The sequence below is a fragment of the Heterostelium album genome (genome assembly GCF_000004825.1).
Source record: "Heterostelium album PN500 unplaced genomic scaffold PPL_contig14, whole genome shotgun sequence".
NCBI classification, from domain to species: domain Eukaryota; phylum Evosea; class Eumycetozoa; order Acytosteliales; family Acytosteliaceae; genus Heterostelium; species Heterostelium album.
The window spans coordinates 109,075-125,000 of record NW_008805091.1 but is presented as its reverse complement, the minus strand read 5'-3'; the positions used below and the strand labels follow the sequence as shown (position 1 = coordinate 125,000).

General features: G+C 31.3%; 5 protein-coding genes across 5 annotated transcripts; 2 read left to right on the top strand and 3 right to left on the bottom strand.

Annotated features, from left to right (window-relative positions):
* Nucleotides 1-1,252: 1,252 nt before the first annotated feature.
* Nucleotides 1,253-3,707, top strand: PPL_06163 (uncharacterized protein; the record flags this gene model as incomplete). Its single annotated transcript, XM_020577026.1, has 7 exons — nucleotides 1,253-1,260; nucleotides 2,096-2,222; nucleotides 2,277-2,493; nucleotides 2,559-2,705; nucleotides 2,772-2,992; nucleotides 3,048-3,230; nucleotides 3,297-3,707. 7 exons carry the CDS (start codon nucleotides 1,253-1,255, stop codon nucleotides 3,705-3,707), a joined length of 1,314 nt encoding a protein of 437 aa, XP_020433046.1.
* Nucleotides 3,708-3,821: 114 nt separating this feature from the next.
* Nucleotides 3,822-10,864, bottom strand: psmE4 (proteasome activator complex subunit 4; the record flags this gene model as incomplete). The annotated part of the gene is made up of 10 exons (XM_020577025.1): nucleotides 3,822-5,574; nucleotides 5,648-6,455; nucleotides 6,536-6,930; nucleotides 7,008-7,717; nucleotides 7,807-7,952; nucleotides 8,011-8,256; nucleotides 8,331-8,456; nucleotides 8,527-9,278; nucleotides 9,402-9,991; nucleotides 10,823-10,864. 10 exons carry the CDS (start codon nucleotides 10,862-10,864, stop codon nucleotides 3,822-3,824), a joined length of 5,568 nt encoding a protein of 1,855 aa, XP_020433045.1.
* Nucleotides 10,865-11,149: 285 nt separating this feature from the next.
* On the top strand, nucleotides 11,150-11,992 carry PPL_06161 (putative transcription coactivator; the record flags this gene model as incomplete). The annotated part of the gene is made up of 3 exons (XM_020577024.1): nucleotides 11,150-11,171; nucleotides 11,282-11,389; nucleotides 11,493-11,992. 3 exons carry the CDS (start codon nucleotides 11,150-11,152, stop codon nucleotides 11,990-11,992), a joined length of 630 nt encoding a protein of 209 aa, XP_020433044.1.
* A 113-nt stretch (nucleotides 11,993-12,105) lies between these two features.
* pigF (phosphatidylinositol glycan) lies at nucleotides 12,106-12,998 on the bottom strand (the record flags this gene model as incomplete). The annotated part of the gene is made up of 3 exons (XM_020577023.1): nucleotides 12,106-12,322; nucleotides 12,394-12,510; nucleotides 12,586-12,998. The coding sequence occupies 3 exons, from the start codon at nucleotides 12,996-12,998 to the stop codon at nucleotides 12,106-12,108; spliced, it is 747 nt and encodes a 248-aa protein (XP_020433043.1).
* Nucleotides 12,999-13,173: 175 nt separating this feature from the next.
* exoc7 (exocyst complex subunit 7) lies at nucleotides 13,174-15,854 on the bottom strand (the record flags this gene model as incomplete). The annotated part of the gene is made up of 4 exons (XM_020577022.1): nucleotides 13,174-13,276; nucleotides 13,367-13,465; nucleotides 13,754-13,962; nucleotides 14,064-15,854. The coding sequence occupies 4 exons, from the start codon at nucleotides 15,852-15,854 to the stop codon at nucleotides 13,174-13,176; spliced, it is 2,202 nt and encodes a 733-aa protein (XP_020433042.1).
* Between the last annotated feature and the right edge of the window lie 72 nt (nucleotides 15,855-15,926).

The window sequence follows — 15,926 nt, the reverse complement described above, 5'->3', positions numbered from 1 at the left end:
ACTACTTTTTCTTTCTTTTAATCTAACTAATATTTAGAAAAGGTAAAAAGATAAAAACATTATTCATAAAAAATGTAATAATATTGTAATATAACTATTAACTTTAAAAAAAAAACAAAATAAAAAAAATCTAAAAAATTTTCAAAATTGTTTTTTTTTTGAGAATCACAATCACATTCGCATTGATGACTTCTTTTACAAACGACATCATCAGATGCGTTATTGTTTTACTTTAAAGAAAATTACATGGAGAAATCTAAAATTTAATATTAATTTAATATTTGTTATAGTAGTTACGAAAAGAATATAATATATTTTATTTATTTATTTGTTTGTTTGTTTGTTTAAACTTCAATATTTTCATTGTATACTTAAAAAAGAGTTTATTTTGACTGTGTGAAATGATAATTTGGTGATATTTGTTTTTTGTTTTTTTTTACTTTGTTTGGATATTTTTTTTTGCTTATCTCATTGGAGAGATTAGTACTTCAACACACTTGGTGATGGATAGAATTCGATGTTTTTGATTGTACGCCCATAAACCACAAACCATTGATCGTTGAAAAGATAAAAACAGCTGTGTTTAATTTTTCAAAGTATTTCATTATCTACCAATAGAATAGTTCCATTTTTATTATTTGATATTTGAAGGATCCCTCATCGAATTTATCAACAAATGTTTGTTTTGTTTTTGGTTTTTTTTTTTTTTTTTTTTTTGATAAACATACTGCACAAAATCTTTCATAAACTGTTTATAAATATCTAATAGTAGCCTGTTTCATCAAAGAACAATAAAAGTTAGTTATATCTATTATATATTATTTTTATTATAATATTTATTTATTATAAATTTATGATACAGTTCCAGCACCAGATACCAAAATACTTTAAAAAAGATAAAATTTATAATGTTGTAGATATTTTTAAAAAAAATCTAAAAAGTTTTTAATAAAATTAAGATTTTGTTCAAAAATCTTTGCAAGATTTATCTTTTTCTATTTGTTGTTTGTGAACTAATGAGCGAGATTACTTAGATCCCATTACCAGTGCACTTCGGGTGGTTTGGAAATATAGGAATTCCTTTGATATTTGAATTAATCTTTTGCTTTTTGCAAAGATATTATTTTTTTTTTAATGGCTTTTATTATTATCTATTGAGTTTTTAGTTTTGATTTTTTTGATACCATCAAAGCTTTTAAAGAAATAATTGTTGTTAAAAAAACTAATGGGCATTTCATACCCTAATATTTGCATGGGTTTGTAAATTTGTGTGATTTTGATTGATTTTTGTATTAGCTTTTGTGAAAGGCAAAACATATTTAAATATGCAATGATGTTTTCTTAATGCAATTCTTGACACTTTTAATAGGAATTCTTTCTTTTTTTGTCATCTTAATTCCTGGGGAGTTTTTGTGGAATCCAACTCAAATTATAGAAGCTTCAACAACAAAAGCAACAACAACAAAAAAACGATTCAATTTAAACACATATGGCATTTTGAACGATAAATGTGGTGACAGTTTTTTTTTTTCTCAAAAAAAGAGAGGATTTACACTCTAAAAAGGAAAAAATGATGAATCACTCTAAAAATTTTTGTTTGTTTTTTTGTTTTTTTTTTATTCTATTCCTAAGGTTTTTTTTTTTTCTAAATTATCTTAAACCATCAGAGTTCCGATTTGCTTTAAACAGGGTTGTTTGATCAAATAAAATATCTTTTCGAAAAATATAATTTTATTCTGAATCTTAATAGTATTTCGCAACAAACATCGATGATTTGACACATGGTGTGATGGAATTTAAAAAACCATCCAGTAAAAGGGATCTATTTGATCTGAGTAAGTAACCATGATATAATAGAAAAAAAATAAAATAAAATAAAATAAATAAAATATTAATACTAATTTATATAAAATTTTTTTCATTTTTTTGTTTTAATTATTAATATAAAATGATCATTTAATAATTTCTCTATCCTTAATTTTTTTATAAAAAAACTCTATAATTAAATATTTGTACATATAACAAAAAATCAACATTTGTTTGTTTTCATAAAATCTTTTTTATATAATGACAAAAATATTTTTAAAAAATTTAGAAATATTAATTTTAAAGAATTATCAAAAGAATATTTAGTATCTTTAAGATTTCAATTAGCAATTTTTACTTTGGTAGGATTTGCTGTTTCCGAAAGTATCAATGTAACTTATGTAGAAAGTTTTAAAGTAAATATCAAAATAATTTAAATCTATGCGAAAATAAATACTTATTTTTTTCAGAATAAAGCAGATGAAACCTATAGTAAAATTCCAGGGTTAAATGGAATGTCAAGAGATAAAGCAAATAAAATTGAGCAATATGTATTAGGAGTATTTGATACTTTGTTATTTGGTTTTGGTATTAGTTTTTTAATTGCCGCCGGTACCAGAGTATTTGAAATTAAAAATAAATTATTAAAAAAGAGAATGATTGGTAGTTGGATAGCTATTAGTTTCTGTAAGTAAATGAAAATAATAATAATAGTATTATTTTTTTCTAATTAATTGTTTTTATTTAAATAGTTTGTATATCATGGTGGCCTCATTCAACTGCTCATAATTTAATTATGTTATCTTCAAAAGATCCAACTGATAATTTTATTATTATGGAAGTTTGTTTCCACTGGACTTTAATGGCATGTGCATGTTTCCTTTCATATTTTCAATACGGTAAGTTACTTAAAATTTTATTTTTTAAAAAACAAAAAAACTTTTATCTAACCTTATTATTTTTAGATTTAATGAAATTAATGTATGAAGTTGTTATGATGAGAAAGAAAATGGCCTCTGGTAAAGATTCAAATCCTCTTTATGGATCTTTTAAAAAGAATATCAATGTACACGGATTTTTAATATCCCTTGTACTCTTTGCTGTTTGTATGGTTTTAATGTTTATTTTAAATCCAATCGATAAAAATTTAAAAACCTATCAAAAGTTTTTCCATATTACATTTCATGTAAGTCGAATAAAAAAAGTATTAATAATATTTATATATTAATTTAATTTTAAAGATTGTAGATTCAGCATTATCAAGTCTTGGATTTGGTTTTGCTTATATTATGATTAGAATCATTACTCATTTACCAAGTAATAAAGGTAGAACAGTTGCAATCGTATCAACTGTTTGTATTTGGTTTAATTTTATGATTCAAGTTCCACATCCATTAGTACATTTAAAGGCACCATTGACAATGGTAAGTAAAAACAAATTCTTTTAAATTTAAAATTCAATTTACTAATAATCTTTATTTTATATTTAGGATTCATTATTAATTATTGATTATTGTGTTCATATTCCAATTATGGTTACAACTGGAATATTAGCATTTTATCAATTCAGAATGTTAGAGTTGGCAACTGATAAGAAATCTACTTTAGCAATTGCAACAAGAATGAGAAAAGGATCTAAATCTATCAGTCAAAATACTTTTGGAGAAAGTAAAGCTTCTGCTTCTTTAACTGCTTCTCATGGTGCTTTAGGTAATTCCGCTATGGGAGATAGTAAAGGATTAGATATTAGCATTGAAATGAATGAACTTGATGCCTCTAAAGAACATAGAGATATAATTGAAAGCAGTGTTGAAGGTAGCTCAAATAGTGGTGCTACACCCCCATCCATCGAAGAAATAGTAGTGGCTCAAGAAATTTCTGGTCCGATAGACTTGGATTAAAATAATAATAATAATATTATTATTATCTTGAATCACAAACTTATAAACAAAATAAAATAAAAAATAAAAATTATTTGTAAATTATTTATATATATATTTATTTTATTTAAATGTTTATGCATAATAACTAGGATAAGCAACTGTATCATGAATTAATTCAATTTGTTCTTCAGAGAATGAAAGTTTCTCTTCTTCCCATGTATCTTTATGAGTTCTCCAGAAATCAGAGAGTACAGATTGTACAGTGTCTCTAAGTGGTTGGATTGAGCTTCTGTATCTGGCGAGTACACCAAGAATCTCTGGGAAATAAGATGGAATTTGGTATGGACTTGACAGGATGATTGCGCTGAGAATGAGAATGGATTTATGTTTCTGGAGGACATTCTCAGATGTTGCTTTCGATGAACCCAACTCTGCAATAGCATTGGAGATAAGATTTCTAATTCTATCGGTGTGACCACGTGATGACATTAAAATAGATGCCAATGTATCTTTAGCAAACTCTCTTACTTCAATCTGTGAATCACCAGTCGATTGAATAACAATACTGTAGACAGTGTCGGATTGTTCGGGTGTAAAGAAATTGGAATGATTGAAATAGAGAATCTGAAGGAATGGTAGAATCGAACGTCTCACTCTCCAAGATGATGTCTTTAGATCTTTGATCTTGGCTAGTATTTCAGTGATTAGGTTGTGGTCGTAGTAGAACCCTTGTGCCATTGAGGCAACACATATCATTGAGTTCTTCATGATCTCTTGATTGGTATCAGCAGTGAACTGGAGGATCTTTGGCAGGAGTGTTGGAACCATTCTCAATAGTGCATTGGAATAACCTTTGGAGAAAGTGAATTCAATCACAGAGATGAGTGATTCTTTGATGATAGTTCTTGTCTCAATTGGGAGTTCTTCGTTGGTTGCATCGGCAACAATTGAATTGATACAATCGACTGCTTCCACCGGTAGCTTTGGTGGTGTCAAAGTAATGATATCACCATTCTTTTCTTGGTACTCTACAAGATATACCAAGACATGAGTGAACAATCTGTAGTTTTCATCTCTGATCTGTTTGTATGGATCGGACAATCCTTTGTGACTGATAAGTAGCAATCGATCCAAATAATCCTTTGACTTGAAAGTGAATTCAAAGAGCAATGCCTTGAGGAATTTGATTGATTTGCTCTGTGAGAATATATTCAATGGATTCTCGTACAACTTGAACAGAGTATCCGATAGCCATTGTACTCTTTCGACTTTGGTGTTGAACGCAATGTATCTGATACAGATACCCCATGTATCGTTCAAATCGTTGGAGCAATTCTTGAGAGCGTTCAACAAGACCTCGGAGATGTAGGAGATTGCCTCTTTGGATTTAGGTTGATCCGGTGTAACGGTGTAGAATCTAGCCAATCCACTGATAATCTCTGACAAGAGATACTGTTCCTCTTTGTCATTCTTCTTTCTGAGTGCTTCAATGTGAGGTTTAATCATATCGTAGAAACTGTCACCCATCACCGATACCAACTCAAAGAACAAACGAGCATACTGTATCTTGAAGCAATTCGAAGGAATACCATGACGTGTCGATGGCCAGAGTGGGGTGATTGTCTTTGTCGATAGACCAAGTCCAACGTTTTGACCTTCGGAATCATTGTCAACACAGAAATACTTTAGCAACTTGTCCAAAAATGTAGGAGTAACGATAGTCTTGATACGTGTAGCCATCAAACTAAACACCACCTTTGCTGCCAACTCTGGAATATCAAGCTTTGGAGGAGCACTTGATTTGACAGGTTTCAACCAGAAATCATCATATGCTTTATGACCAAATGTTGAATCTTGTATTTGGAATAATGATATTATATTAACACTATATTAAAAAAAAGAATAGAAAGTTAGAAGAATGATATTGATATAAATATATCTTTTATCTTTTTACTTACGATAAAATTCTAGAAATTGGATAATCACTATTCATATTATTAAATATTCTATCGTAGGCACCCAAGAATATTTGAACGTCATTACGGAATTTACTGACGTTCTCGGCTAGTTTCATGTTGGAATCACGACCGAGTTGTTTGATAAAGGTGGACATTGCATAGGTCAAGTAGGATTGAAGAATGAGATGATCTCTCCAAGTCATTGTATCTTTTCTCTGGGTGAAACAATCACAGATCTTCTCAGAGAATGTCTTGAGAAGCTCGTAGTTCTCTGAGTTCTTCTCGTCGATGAATGCCTTTTGTTTGGCAATGATCTCACTCGGTACGATCGTGTGATTCTCGACATGTCCCAACATCAGCTGGGTGTGCGGTCTGTGAATGAGTGTCTCGATCTTTGACAGCACAAACTCCTGCTTGAAATGCAAGATGTAGTGACGTGTGTTTGTCTTGAACTTTGGATCGCAAGGCGCCATAAAGGAACTGGCGAGTCTGACGAAATATGAAAAGTTGGTCTTGATCGTCTTGAGGAATTGCTTGGCGAGCAACAAGTGAACGGTACCACAAACTTCTTCATCCGATTTCTGTTCGATATACGTATTGACCAAATCACCAACAATGACATTCTGAGCACCTGGATGATGTCTAACAATCGAAAGAATAGAATCCTGAGCTATCTTTCTAACCTCTTTGTATCTGTGCAAAGAAAGACTCTTTAAATCAAACAAAATATCTCTACAAACTTTAGAAACCGGTATATTTGCATAGTTATTTGTTTGTCTTTGTAAATGTGCTTTATATGCTTTGAAAACTAATTAAAAAAAGTAAAATTAAAATATTAATATATATAGTTGATTAAATGTTTTTAATAATTAATATATATATATTTACCAATATAATTTCTTGATTTCAATTTCTTTAGATTTCTCCATTTACTGAACAATACATCAGAGTTTCTATCTGGAATATCACGTACACCGAAACCAAGTGCTGAATAGGTCTTTGCAATATACTTGAGAATATGAACTTCATCACTCTTCTTTGATTCCAATAGAGTTTGGAGTTGATTGAATGTTTGATAGATATCAACGACTAGACCATCGAATTCCGGTATGACAACTCTACCATGTGAAACAGTTCGCTGAGTCGGATTATATTTACAATCATCGACAGTACGATTTGGATCCAACACATCATCGTTCAACAAGAATATAGTTGTTCTCATTATACTTGAAAATGATTTAGCATAATTTAATAACTTTACTCTATTAAATAATGAATTATCCCTATAAGAAATAATAAATAAAAAAAAAAAAGTTAATTAATATTTAAGAAAATATTATTATTACTACTAAGTTCTTACTTATTAATTTCATTAACATAATCTAATAACTCTTTAGATCTATCTTTAACGAATATTTGAATCAATTCCTTTGACATTTGAATGGTATTCTCAGTTGGTTGGAACCATTCAAGTGGGAAACAATCTTCGTTGGTCTTGCCCCAATATTTGATGTGTGATTTCTGCTCAGAGAGCAGTGAGATTGGGATGGAGGTGTTGTTGGATGGATAGTAACGGGTGAGTGAGTAGATAGCCTTTCGAATGATTTTCGAGACGTGCTTCACTATCAGTCTGTTATCGGATGCCATCATCACTTTGCAAATGCGAATCAGGGTGTCTTTGTGCTCTGGCATAGCATTGCCCGATTTGAAAACGGTGTAGCCAATCAGCGAGATGTACCATCCGTACTCCTCATCGGTGAGATCACGTATCATATACTTGTCGTCGTGAGCGGAGTACTTGAAGATCTTCTTGATGAAAATCGGTAGGAACGTAGCCAATGACTTGGAGGGATTACGAAGAGTCGCAGACTTTAACAACAAGCTATATTGCTTGTAGTAGTCGGGGTAGTAGCTCTTACTGAAAAAGTGTGCCAACTTTTCCAAGACGGCATCATAGATCTCGTCGGACATTTGATTGAAAAACAAATCAATGTTTTCACCCAAAAAAGTACCGGATGGCATCTTTCTCTTATGTCCACTTACATCTTTCTTTACTGCACTGTTTTTAATCTAAAAATAAATAAATAAATAAATAGAAAGATAGATTATTAGTAAAAAAAAATGAAATAATTAATTTATATTTGTTAGCACAAACTTACAAAAACTAATAATTTATCAAGTAAAAGTAATGACCAATCTAAAAATGATGCAGTTGAGAGTGATGCTTGTTTCTCATATTCATTTGAAAATGTTTCTTGATCAGTGTAAACAGTTTCATCATTAAGTGGAATACATGTGAAAATTCCTAAATTATAATAATTTGGTTAGTTAAAAAAATAAAGAAAACATTTGTTATAACTTACTATAAATGAATTTAAAAGCGGCAGATGATTTATTTGGATAGGTAGGATCCATTGAATTCATTACCAACTCCATAAGATTATAGACATGTGAAATACCCTCTGGGAATTGTTCGGTTTGTGAAATTAAAGGATGGAAACATGTTGAAACAACCTCTAATTCACTAATTAAACGATTCAATTCTTCACTATTTACAGATCCATATAGTCTATCTAAAATGGATGGTAGAATGGTTCTTGGCGAAATATCTAAAGATAAATTGTTAATAATTGAATTGGACTATTATTATAATATATATATATATGTATATCTTTTAACTTACAAGCAAGTTCCTTTAATATTTTACAAGCATTAAGAGTATAGTTTTTGTTTTTAGAATAAAGTGTTAATAAAACAATTGGGAATATAGTTTCAAGGAATTGATTTAATGTTTCAGCTGGGAATGGTTCTATATTTAAAATAACGAATTGTTAATATATTTTATATAACTATTAATTTTAACATTGTAATTAACTTACTTTTTAAATGATTTTTTACAAATGCATGACAAATAGATGATAGGAATTCAAGAATTGGCATTGTCCATTCACCATGATTACTTGGATGATAATAGGTGGAGATCGATGACATTAGTTTCTTAAAGAGATCCATGGTATCGTGTCTGAGCAGAGCAATGACAGTTGCACCCATGAATGTATACTCCAGACACTCTTCGTGTGCGATCTTAACGCTGGCAGGGATGTTGTGTTTGGTTGGCTTCAAGTGCGCAAACTTTGGGTTACCGATGGAGAGATCGATCACCCGAATAAAGTGGGTGTAGATACGCGATGCCACCGGTCGCCAGTCTACGGCGGTCGCATGCTTCACGACTCTCAGGAACACATAGAGCCAGCGTTCGTCCCAATCGGCGTTGTTCTCCACGTACTCCCAGAACGTAAAGTAGAGATTCACCCAGCTGGGAACCTCACGCAACTCCACCAAGTGGTGAGTCGGCAAGAAGTAGGCCAACACGTAGACACCGTGGAAAATAGAGATCGCATGCGGACAGAACCAATCGTGAACTTCATCCTGAATCTCTTTGAACGAATCGACAGAGAAGAACGGTCTACTCGTTGCAATCAACTCATTGAGATTGGTCTTCAACTTGCTTATATCGGTTTCATTCACATGAATAAAAGTAGATTCTCTCTCTGGTATATTATAAACCTCCTTAAACAAATTAAACAATGGACGCCATTCAATAATTATATCAACTTGTTGTCTTGCATCACTATGATTATTAAAAAGGAAAGATAAGAAGAAGGAGAAGAAGAAGAAGAAGAAGGATAAATAAGTAAATGTAATGTTTATGAAAATGGGTGTTGAAGTGTGTCAAGTATAGTTTGATAGTTACCGTAATAAAGCAAAGAGATATGCACAGACAGAGGTGGTTAGAGGTATCATTTTACAATGGTCAATCAAGATTGTGTAGAGGTTGGAGATGAATAGTTCAGCGTCATCTTTGGAGAGTGGGTATTTCAAGATGCAGTAACTCTTGAGGGTTGAAAGCGCTGTTAGAATATGTGAGGAATCCGGGAATACCACGGCCCATTCCATTGCATCCTTACATTGTTGAAGCATCACTTCCTGCTCCGGTCTAATATTGGAAGAGTATGCAGGTGGATACATCTTATCGATACGATTCTGAAATTTACTCTGCATGTGTTCATCGTCTTTTAATGCTATTTTATTTACAGTTCTCCAAACAGACATTGATGATCTGCTACCACCACTGCTATTATTGTTATTTCCATTGCTATTAGATCCATTTCCATTAGAAGATATAGAAGAAGAACATGATTGTTTCATATATTTCTTTGAGAATGTTAAACTTGATGGTCTTGACAATTGTTGTTGCTGTTTCTTTTGTAAAAGATCAGACTGTTTCTGTTGTTGTTGTTGTTGTTGATTTGATTGTATGTCTGTTTCAGTCATTATCGAAATCTAAATAAATATATACAAATAAATGTATATATATAATTATTAAAATGTATTATTTGTTTATTTATATTTGCAGATAGATAAGATAAGATATGATATATATTTATTTATTAAAAAAAAAATTGTGTTATTGTTGTTTTAATAATAATTAATTAAACAAAAAAAAAGATTGTGAATAAATTAAACACTAAAAAACAAATTAATTTAAAATTAAATTTAAGTGTGTGATGTTGAAGATGACAGAAGCTGTTTTGATGTTTGTTATGTTTCTTTGCAAAATAGAAAACATAAAAAACAATTAAAACAATAAACAATTTGTAATAAAAAATAAATAATTTGCAATGAAAATAAAAAAGATGTCAAAGTTTTATATGTAATACTTGTTTGTTATCTCACGATTAAAATAATAAATTAATTATTCCAATTAAAAATGGTGTTCTTCAATTGAAAATTGCAACAGCTTTTTTTTTTTTGTTTCGAAAATTCATCCTTTTAAGATCTGACCAAAAATGAGTCAACATGATATGAATGACATGCAAACATTAGTTTTTGATCCAGACCCCCACTATTTTCTTCTCATTAAGATTTTGGACATTTTTTATTTTAATCAAAAAATATATATATTGTAATATTATTTTTTATAATGAAAATAAATGTGATGACAGAGTAATAATTCTTAGGTTTTAATGACTCATTTAATTAAATGCGACGACAACACAATTGCTAAAAAGAGAGATCGATTTAATTTTTAATCAATCGGTATTTATCATTATGATGATATGATAACCTATTTAAAATTAATTAACAAATTATATGCCAACCACCAAAAGATACCTTACTAGTAACTATCTTGTCAAATTTTTGTAAAAGAGTCATAGAATGAATTGAAATTATATTCTTTTCTCACAAAACAAATAATTATGTCAGCAACATTAAACCCCTTTTTTTTTTCAATGAAAAAAATGTCGAATTACATCAAATTTTTACAGATCTGTCAGGGATGTTCATTGCAAAAAAAAATAAAAAAATTGAATAAAAAGGAGAAAAGATAATCTTTAATTATAAATTGTATTGTAACTGAATTCAAGTTCATAGTTTATAGTTTATCGTTTAAGTTTTATAGTTTTATAATATAATTTATATTCATAAAAATTTAAAAGAATGTTAAGAGTTATTGTTATAGGTATGTTGTTTGAAAACTAAAACAAAAACAAAACAAAATAAATTGTAGACAATTTCAATTCTAATTAGATTTATCTTATCATAATCATATATATATATATATATATATAGGTGGTAGTGGTGCAACTGGTAAAGAGTTATTAAAAGAATTGATTGCTTCACCAAAAGTTGCATCTATTACATCTTTAGGTAGAAGAAATGTTGATGATTTACAAAGTGGTATGTTGTTAGTTAATTAGTTTGTTAGTTAGTTAGTAATATAATATAGATTCTGTTAACATATTAACATCAACTTTTTTTTTTTTTTGCATATATTTATTAGAGAAATTGAATCAAGTTATTGTTGATTTCGAAAAGTTGGATGACTATAAAGAATCGTTCAAAGGACAAGAAGCTGCATTCTGTTGTCTGGGTACAACCAAGAAACAAGCTGGTACCGCAGAGAAATTCCGTCACATCGAATTGGATTATAGTTCGGCGTTCTCGCGTCTCGCCAAGGAAGCGAATATCGAGCAGATGCATCTGTTGACCAGTCAGGGTGCCAATCCAAACAGTTGGTTCCTCTACATGAAGACCAAGGGTGAGATCGAGGAGGCGATGAAGCGTGACACCTTTAAGAATCTCTATATCTATCGTCCGGGATTCCTCAATCGTGGTGCAACCGATCGTTTCGGAGAGAAAGCACTCAGCTACCTAATGAGCGGTATTCCAGTGAACACCGTCGCTCGCTCCATGGTCAAATTATTCGAGAGACAGAATGAACAAACTCCATCCGGTGTCAATGTTTTATATAACAAAGAGATTTACAAAGAATCAAAATAATAATGTTATAGGATAGTAAATTATTATTAATACTTTTAGGAAAAAAAGAATAGAATAGAAAAACATGTACATATATAATCAAACATAAAACAAACTTTTTTTTAGAATATTAATTACATTATATTTTTCTTTTTATTTGATTTCAATGTAAATATTGAACATATTATTAAACTTATACAATGACCAATGATTGCACCATAGGTACATGATATTGGCCAAGCTTGCCAAGGTCTATCCCAATCCAGAGGAATTACAAATCCACCAACCCAAGCACCTACCAAACTAAAAACAACTATAATAGTACAACATGTTTCATATATACTGTTATGCCTAAAGAATGTAATGAAATATTAGTATATAAACAAAATATGAAGAGCTCTTTAAATATATAATATATTTACATTGGTGAAAAAAAAGTATCTTTCCATGCTTGTGGATGACATCCAAGTAAAATAGTTGTGGGTACAGCTGTCATCGATGATAGTAACTGAGAGAATGCGACTGTTCTAAAAAATGATCTGAAATAGATAGTAACATGATCATGTTAATAAGCAGGTTAATTGAACATTGTTGTTATATTGTTATTATTATACCTTGTTATTGGTGCACCATAGAATATTGATATCATATAGAATAGGATGGTACCTACTAGTAGACCCATGAGTGAACGATGTATTTTTAGTGAGGGTGGCAATATGTTGCTACCGCTGTGATGAAATGAAGATGGATAAATATAGAGTCCGAATACGAGGTGTAGTGAATAGATCATTGAACTCAATATAAAGAGTGCTGTCACTGCGTGTTTCTCAAACGTTAGACTCGATCCATTGAGTAGCGTTGTGAAACCAACTACAATCACTGCACATCCAACATAACTTAATGATGTCATTCCATATTTAGGTGATATAGCTGATGATGTTGTTGAAGAAGAAGAAGAAGAAGTAGTTGATGAAATTGATGAAGATGACGATGTTGTTGTCGCCAATCTACTTATTTTACTTGACATTTCTGATTATTATATTTCATTTAAATTAATTTAAAGTGTAACTACGTAGTTCAAATTATTCGTTTTTAAATAAATAATAAAATAAAATTTTAAATTAACTTTTTTTTTTTTTTTTTTTTAATTAATTTAAAATTTATTCATACAACATTACATTTGTTATTATTTGTTTATATATTTAATATTGACTTTCAAATACTTTATCGATCTTTCTGTTGATATCATCATTTGATTCAAAAGGTGTGAAATTCTTTTCTAAATGTATTTTATCTTGTCTACATCTAAGATTTTAAAAAGAAAAAAAAATGTTAGTTAACTTTTTAAAATAGATTGATTATTGTTGTTGTTGTTGTTATTATTTATGTACATACAATTCTTTAAACTTTTCATATATTTTTGTAATGATTTCCTTTGCATCTGATGATAGTTTATCTCTTAACTCATGATCTGGTACTTCGAATTTTAATTTACTAATTTCATTTATTAGTTTTTAAGAAATTCTAAATAATAATAAAGATTGTTATTGTTAGTTATATATGTATAAATTGATTTGATAATATTTTTCTTTACTTACCGTATGCTTTTTAACAATTGATTTTGTATCATCTTTTGATTTGTTAAATTTGAGTGGTTCTACTATGGATGACCAGAACTCACGGTAGATCTTTAGTTCGTTGTCGTACGATGTTTCGAATTCCTTTAGTAGATGTGAACTGCTATCTAATATTCTCGAAGCATGCAATGATAATACAATATACTGATAGTTATTAATCAAGAATATATTTCCACGGAACGGTACTTTGTTGTTGAGTTCGATCGCTGACGATATCACCAAGAAATCCTTCTTACTTCTCGCTTGTAAATACTTGAACAATCCTCTCAACGTCTTGTCTAAAAAGTCATTGAAAGAAGACGATTTACTTCTACTCAATAAGAATTCAACCGATCCTCTATATTCAATTAATCTCTTAAAGTAATTTAACATCTAGATATATAACGACAATAGATAAGAATTAGTAAATTCGTTAGTTTATATAATATATTATTAGTTATTATTATATTAATTACATTTGATGTAGTTTGATCAACGGTTGTAGATTGATCATATTTCTCTTCCTTTCTAAATTCATCATCGATGTTAAACTCTAGTAGTGAACTACAGGTTGTCTCTAGAATCTTGATGATCTCTTTGATGTCAGAGATATGCTTACCGTCACGTTCAGAGAGTGCAGCTGCAAACTCTGGTTGTAACTTTGTAAAGGTATCAAAGAGATCGAGCAGTGGGAATATACCGAATACTTTATCACTTGTTTTCTTTGCCTTGATGATTGGTTCCGTTGTATCGAGTAGTAGTTCGTGTGAAGGATGAATGATCTCCTCCAAGATGGTATGATACTGATCGCCGAACAACTCTCTTGCAAGATCCGATTCGATTTGATAGAGTCTCAACGTTTCATGTACGTAGGCAATCAGTGGATGAGTACCTTTGACGTACGCCAAGTTGTTCTTTGATTCCGACGTTGACTTGGCAAACTTCTCCGGTGACATCTTGCTGAGTGACAGCAACAGGAATTTGTTACGCTTATCTTTGTACTCCTTCAGGAACGACATATGATGAAGACGTTGAAACAACTCTATCGATTTGGCAATCTCTTCGATTGCCGTCGGTGAAATGATAGCGAGGTAGCGCTTACTCGATGGAAGTTGACCGATTGTAGTTGGATCGATGATATTGCTAATCTTTAGGAGTAGCGACTTGAAGTTGCTCTCCAACTCTGACAAACCCGTAGATTTCAACTCTTTGAGCGTCGCCAGCGCTTTATCGGCAGCTTTGTAGTTGTGATTCGCCTGAAGAAAGTCGATCGATTGCACGACGTTATCGAGTGTCGCCATATACGAAACATAGTCACCTTTTGCACCCTCCCTTATCTTTTGTTCGATCTTGGAGAGGTCGAAACGCTCCAGCACCGAACGTATCGAATCCATCGTCAGATTGATGTTGTTGTAGATGGTCGACCACTCTTTCATCGACGCGTTGATTGGCGCGACGTCATGCTCCAAACTGGAGAGACCGTCGTTGAACCGATCCAAAATGAAAACCATCTGATTCGCCAGTGAATTGGTTTTGCCTAGCGATTCCTTCAGGAATTGAAGATCTCTTGAATCGTTCTCCAGTTGTTCGTCACTGGTTGACTTGTCGGCGGCATCGTTCTTCCACGAGAGCACCACGAGTTGTCCACCTTTGAGCGGACCACCCGTTTGATGCGTGGTAATCGAATACTCTGAGTTCAGTAGATTACGAATCTGCTCGAATTCCTCATCGTCTTCCTCTGTCGGTGTCGAATAGAACAGCTCCTCATCGACATAGTCTTGGTAGCTAAGAACATTGCTTCCCCATCTCGGACCACCAGCTCCGCCACCGAAGCTTCCACCGCTTCCACTGGATCTAGATGCTTTTCTCGAGTGTTGTTGTACACGATTCAATGGGTTATTAACCGATAGCTTTGATTGTTGTTGTTGTTGATTACTAATGTTGTTATTTAATAAACTATTCAGTCCAGATCCACTACTACCTCGAGAATGTGATGAAAGATTACCAATTAGACTACTATTCGATGTTCTAGAGATAGATGACATCGATGATAACGACGGTGTTGTTCTATGTGAAAGTGGTGGTGAAGCAATAGGTGAAGGTGGTTTAGTTATTCCACCAGATGATTTTATATTGATCATTGGTGTAGAACTACCACTACCACTACCACCACCACCACCGCCGGATGTTGTTGAACTACCTGCAGTAGTAGTTGGTTTCTTATCTAAAAGTGATGCTCGAGCACTAAGTCTAGGTGGTGCTGACATTCTTTATATTATTATCAATATATTTATATTAATAATTATACACTAGTGTTTTTAAATCCTACTATCTATAAT